The 6,282-nt window shown below is 36.2% G+C and overlaps 1 protein-coding gene across 2 annotated transcripts; it reads left to right on the top strand.

Annotated features, from left to right (window-relative positions):
- The first annotated feature begins 220 nt into the window (after positions 1-220).
- LOC7487872 (mitogen-activated protein kinase kinase 3) lies at positions 221-5,904 on the top strand. 2 transcript variants are annotated; one of them, XM_002298502.4, is made up of 10 exons: positions 221-540; positions 1,253-1,414; positions 1,491-1,745; positions 2,870-3,088; positions 3,179-3,316; positions 3,469-3,636; positions 3,748-3,861; positions 4,098-4,205; positions 4,836-4,927; positions 5,329-5,904. In XM_002298502.4, the coding sequence occupies exons 2-10, from the start codon at positions 1,313-1,315 to the stop codon at positions 5,696-5,698; spliced, it is 1,566 nt and encodes a 521-aa protein (XP_002298538.1). In that variant the 5' UTR covers positions 221-540; positions 1,253-1,312; the 3' UTR covers positions 5,699-5,904. The 2 variants fall into 2 exon arrangements, with proteins under 2 accessions (XP_002298538.1, XP_052303235.1); XM_052447275.1 differs by lacking the exon at positions 221-540 and having other exon boundaries at positions 1,266-1,414; positions 1,498-1,745.
- Positions 5,905-6,282: the final 378 nt, after the last annotated feature.

The following is a 6,282-nucleotide window of genomic DNA, read 5'->3' as shown; positions in this document are numbered from 1 at the left end:
ATAAAAATTAAGGGACTAAATATAGATATACATACTTTTTTTTAACAATTAGCAATATTAAATTTAGTCTTTGTTCTTTTAATTATTTTTACAAAAAGTTAAAAATTTTATATGTAAAATAGTCATGTCACTAAGGCCATGAAATAATTTTCGACATCTAGGAAACGTGTAAACATGAAATCTAAAGAGAAAAACCTATGATAAAAACAAAAGAATTTTTGAAGGATAAATCAAAAGAATTTGCAGCTTGAAGGGAAAAAAAAGGGGGAACAAAATGCTACAGTGAAAGCCCGTTGATTGATGTTAATGTTAATAAAAGTGGTGGGATTATTAAGCATAGCAAGTTTCAAAGCCCAATTTGATGTTAATCCAAACAAGAGACCCAAATGTTTCATGGGCGTGTTTGACATCTAACTAGTGCAACGTTGGTTGGCGACGAGCAGATGCGGTGATGTCTTCAATCTTCAGCTCTGAAGCAACTAACAAAATCACATTCATTCAGTGAGTTGTAATAAGATGGATTAAATCTGTGCACTGCAAGTAAGTATAATTTAACTCTTGATTTTTTATTTCTTCCTTGTGATAACCATAAATTACCTGTGAAATGGAAGCAGTGTTCTATTTATTCTGATCTGTGTCTTGATTGCTTTTTTTTCGCATTTTTTTAATGCATTCTTTTCTGGGTTTTGATTATTTTCCAAAGTAGAATTGTATTGATCATGAACTGTTGAGATGGATCGTGATTATTCTTGCATGAGGCTGTTTAATGATATTTCAGGATATGTATTTGAAGTTTGCGATTTGTTGCTCAGGCATATTTACTTTGAGCGAGGTATACTGGAATCAATCAACTTGCAGCAAGTTACTTGCTTGAACCTTAACAAAAGTTTGTGTCTTTCTGGCCAATCTTGATCTTAACTTCAATTAGGGGAGTGTGAGAGTGACAGTCATTATGAATTTGCTTTGATGGTAATGGAATAAAATTAGGTTTCTTTCAATCTCTCTGTGTTCTTTTCATATTTGCATGAAATCTAGTCTGGATGCTGTGGGGATAGTTATAGTTTTTTTTTAACAATGTATTATCAAATACTAATTTGTATATGCGAGCATGAAGTTTGAGATCGGAGAGATCAGAGGATGAACTTGAGGAATATGAGTCTTTGCTGAATTTTGTTTCAGTCTTTAATTTGTTAAAATATTGTTCAGCTTCTTTAAAGAATAACAATGAGTTTTTCGGTGCATGGATGGATAGAGCTAGTGGGAAGGCATCGATGACTTGATGATTCTGTTATTGGTGTCATAATAAATTATCATGGCTGGGTTGGAGGAGCTAAAAAAGAAGCTTACACCATTGTTTGATTCTGAAAAAGGCTTCTCATCCGATTCAACCTTGGACCCTAGTGATTCTTATGTGGTGAGTATCCCATATAAAGAGAATTGAGTATTCTAGTTCAAGGACTTTTTGCTAAAATTCTGCTGGGTTTGCGAAGCTTTCAGATGGCGGAACCGTAAACTTACTAAGCAGATCATACGGAGTGTACAACATAAATGAGCTGGGATTGCAAAAATGCACTACTTCACCTGAAGATGAAACTGACCATAGCGAAAAGACATATCGATGTGCCTCTCATGAAATGAGGATTTTTGGAGCAATAGGCAGTGGTGCTAGCAGTGTTGTTCAGAGAGCTCTCCATATTCCTATGCACAGAATTCTTGCCTTGAAGAAAATTAATATTTTTGAAAAGGTCAGCATTGTACTTCTTGCTCATAATTTATATTATTGTCTTGATGCAAGGAGTTGGATTATTGCTTCTTATGCTCTAGCTTTTGCTTGGACGGATGGCAGATGTGTTGGCATACTATTATCTGTTTTCAATTCACTTTAAAAAATTCAAGTTCTGCTAAATAATTCCCATTTGGTGAAACTGTATGCTTGACTATAGGGAAATTATTCTGTAGAATGCTGTGGATATCATGCTTGAACATTTGCCTGCGAATTTTGTTAACCGATCAGAAGAATGCAGTTTCTACATGTTGATACTGAGAGGTGTCCCTTGACATGCACCATGCTTTGTTGGGAGAAGAGAAAGGAAAGAGTGTAAATAAATAGAAGGGGAGGGCAAGCAAAGGTGGGGTGATCCCTTTGTTTCAGTATATGGAAGGGGGAGAAATAGCTTCCTCATCTTTTTTTAAGGTAGAAAGGAGTGTGTGGCGGTAAAGGCACATTTATTATATCTTACCAAACATTCTAGGGAACTTAAGGTTGACTTTAAAAGAACAAGGGACTAAATTATAAACCCTATTCCCTCCTGTCCTTGACTCCCCAGTTTAGGGTGTTGGGGTTTTTGCTTTTTGGTGGGGACTGGGGAAAACCTTCCAATTCTATCTAATCCCCTCCAATTCCCATTATTTTCCCTCAAAAAAGGCTCCCAAACAATGCAAATTGTTCATTCTTTGTTATTTTCCCTTTCACCCACAAATCTACCCATCTACACAGAGTGCTAGTCTATTGGAATGGAACCGCTGTAGCTGTAGCAACATTGACATACAATCAAGTATATAATCATTACGAGCATTCTTGCTTCATCTTCTTTAGTTACTCTACAACCAAATTAAGCATCTTTTTCTCTCTTCAATACTGACAGTTCTAAACTTTTTATTATTATTATTATTATTATTATTATTATTATTATTATTATTATTGTACTGACAGTTCTAAATTAAGCTTTCATGAATATGACATATACTTTAATGGTATGCAGTGCCAGCAAAAATATGATTGATGGTGGATGTTCCATTTTAAAATTCCACAGTTAAAAGGTGTCATTTAGTTTATTCAACTTAAGCATTATCTTAACTTGCTTGTTAGGAGAAAAGACAACAGCTTCTTACTGAAATACGGACGCTTTGCGAGGCACCTTGTTATGAAGGTCTTGTGGAATTCCATGGAGCATTTTATACTCCTGATTCTGGGCAAATAAGCATAGCTTTAGAATACATGGATGGAGGATCGCTGGCTGATATTTTACGATTGCGGAAAAGAATACCAGAACCAGTGCTTTCACATATGTTTCAAAAGCTTCTAATTGTAAGGAAATTATGTTTGGTGTTAGTTTCTTCTCGTTACAGCTTTTCTATGTCTGCTAATATCTTTTTTCATGTTATATCCTCCTTAAAGGGACTAAGCTACTTGCATGGGGTTAGGCACTTAGTTCACAGAGATATCAAACCAGCAAATCTGCTCGTGAATCTCAAAGGGGAACCAAAAATAACAGATTTTGGGATAAGTGCTGGCCTAGAAAATTCTGTGGCAATGGTTGGTGACAGATACTCTACTTAATCTGTGATATCTTTCATGTTTTTTTAGCTGTTCCTTTAGTGAATGTTAATTTGAACTGGTTCAAATAAATATTCTGAATGTCCGAGAGTTGTTGCTAACTTGTTCCTGACTTCAACGTGTCATGTCAGTGTGCTACTTTTGTTGGAACTGTAACATACATGTCACCTGAGCGGATTCGGAATGATAGCTATTCTTATCCAGCTGATATTTGGAGCCTAGGTCTTGCTCTCTTTGAGTGCGGAACAGGGGAATTCCCGTACACAGCTAATGAAGGACTTGTCAATCTTATGTTGCAGGTAAAATGATATTTTAAAACCGTTCTTTTCTAATTATGTTTCCCTTAAAAAAAAATTCTGAGCATGTCATTTTTTGCTATTTCCGACTAACATTATTATTCTTCATGGAAGATCTTGGAAGACCCTTCACCATCACCATCGAAAAACAATTTTTCTCCAGAGTTCTGCTCATTTATTGATGCTTGCCTGCAGAAGGATCCAGATACTAGACCAACAGCAGAGCAGGTGAACAAAATGACAGGCGGGATTTGTAACATGTAACTGAACTTGTAGAGATAAACTTAGGAATATACCTGTGGGAAAAAATAAGAATACCTTCTGAGTATTTCAAGTTTGTGGCAAAAGACCATTCTTTATCAGTATGTCAGAAGTTATTTGAAACTCGAAATTTTGGGGTTAGTAAATGCATATGGTTCTTCAATCTTGTCATTGTTTATTTGCTGTTTTTTTTCTGAATGCAGCTTCTTTCATACCCATTTATTACAAAGTATGCTCACACTGATGTTGACCTAGCAGCATTTGTCCAGAGCGTGTTTGATCCAACTCAGAGGATGAAGGATTTGGCTGATGTAAGTATACAACATCCAGCATATATGTGAATGTGTCTGGATCAATGTACATGAACCTGATTCAATTATGCTCTACTAAGCCTCAATTGCAACCTGGCTGGGATGTCAATCCATAGAAACATGATAAAAATGTGCACATGTGCATGTGTATCGCGTTGTGCTTTTACACATGTTAGTGCCTGGAGCAAGCTAAATTTGTAGGCTGTGGATATGAAATGTAAGAAATTCAATTTTGGAGACACCAACCCAAGAGCATCTTACATGATTCATGCAGAAAAGTATGGGTTTAAATTGATTATATGCTTATTTGTAGCAGCATAGACCCGGCACTTGATAGAACTACTTAAGAAATTGTCATTTCAAAGTCAGTATATTTTCATCTTTGTTGAGATTTCTACTCTGATACATTTGTGAATTACCTATATTCTGATTTGATCTTAAGTTGGAGTTGGACTCTCAAGTGTTTTTATTTCTACTTTTGATCTTCTGTGCATTTTTGTCTAGAGTAAAAAGTCAAGCATACATCTCATGTTGGAAAAATGAATGCCTGAAGCAGTTGGAGCTGCACGGTCCCCTGGTGATAATTCTGAGTGGATACTAATGTGTATCTTTTTTTTTTTTATTGACCAGATGCTGACAATACACTATTACTTACTTTTTGATGGGCCTGAAGAACTTTGGCAGCACACAAAGGCCTTCTATAATGAAGGCTCGATATTTAGGTACTGAATTATGCCATGGCATTGTCTCCTATCTTTTCCATGAAATGAGGAATTTTGTTGCTCTGGGGAGTTCAGCAATCAAAACCAGTAGAGTTTGGTGGTCAAGTATCGTTTTTTAAATAAAAATATTTATGATAGTTAGCATTGATCAGGTCAAGTGAATATCCAGAGAAACCAAATTTCTGAAACTCTTCATTTAGTACTACTTTTTTATGAAGAGTGGTGGTGATCGTTGCTGTGACAGTTTATTGTGGCTTGGGGTAGAGATGGCAAACAGAGGATGCTGGACTGAAATTTGATATTTTTAGCTTTTATTTCGTATTTTTACTTTGGAATTGCAGGTCAGCATGATATGTTCTTGACATTTATGTGGCCTAAGATACGTTTCTTGTACTTTTTAGTTTCTCCGGGAAACAATCTGTCGGTTCAAATGATATTTTTGCAACCTTGACCAACATACGGAGTACATTAGCGGGTGACTGGCCTCCTGAAAGACTTGTTCATGTTGTGGAAAAATTACAGTGCCGTGCTCATGGTGAAGATGCAGTTGCAATCCGCGTTTCAGGATCCTTTGTAATTGGAAATCAGTTTCTCATATGCGGAGATGGTGTGCAATGCGAGGGACTGCCAAATTTTAAGGATCTCTCTATCGACATCCCTAGCAAGCGAATGGGTACATTTAAGGAACAGTTTATCATGGAGCCTGGAAATGTGATCGGGCGTTACTTCATAGCTAAACAAGAGCTTTATATATTTCAGGAGAATAACTGACGAGTATTGTTTTCTTCGAGTGTTGTTTACTTCATAGCTAAACTAGAGCTTTACATTATTGTTGTCTTTACAGAAGTATGTATTCATAGTATTCGTGCTCTATGTTCCTCCAGTTACCTTGTTGCCCTGGCACTAAGCTACTCTTGTACCTCATAGCTGTAACTTAAAACTCCATTCGTGACAGATATGAAACCATTTCTTCTTCATCTGCAAGAGCTCCAAGGTTATTAACTTGTCTGCTCCACTCCGTCCATGTATGAGCACATTTTATGATCAAACAGGTTATAAATGCAACTTAATCCGATTGCTTACAGATTTTCCTGTCAAGTGCAGTGGTATCCTTTTCATTTACTTTCCTTAAATAAATGATATCATGTCTGTATGGCTAAGATAATTTTCATCAATTAGTTAATTCCAAGTAGCTACTTTTCAATGCCGGAGAGTAGAAACTGATGGTGCAACCTCAGGCATTTTAACCAGAAGAAGCATGTAGCTGCATCACCGCACCAGGCTAGAGAGCAATTTTCATAAATCGATTCCATGCATAGTCAAAACAAAAATCTAAAGTTTTCAATTAAAGAAAA

The sequence above is a fragment of the Populus trichocarpa genome, chromosome 1 (genome assembly GCF_000002775.5).
Source record: "Populus trichocarpa isolate Nisqually-1 chromosome 1, P.trichocarpa_v4.1, whole genome shotgun sequence".
Classification (NCBI taxonomy): Eukaryota; Viridiplantae; Streptophyta; class Magnoliopsida; order Malpighiales; family Salicaceae; genus Populus; species Populus trichocarpa.
Note: the sequence above shows the minus strand (reverse complement) of the source record. Positions and strands in the feature narration are given on the sequence as shown.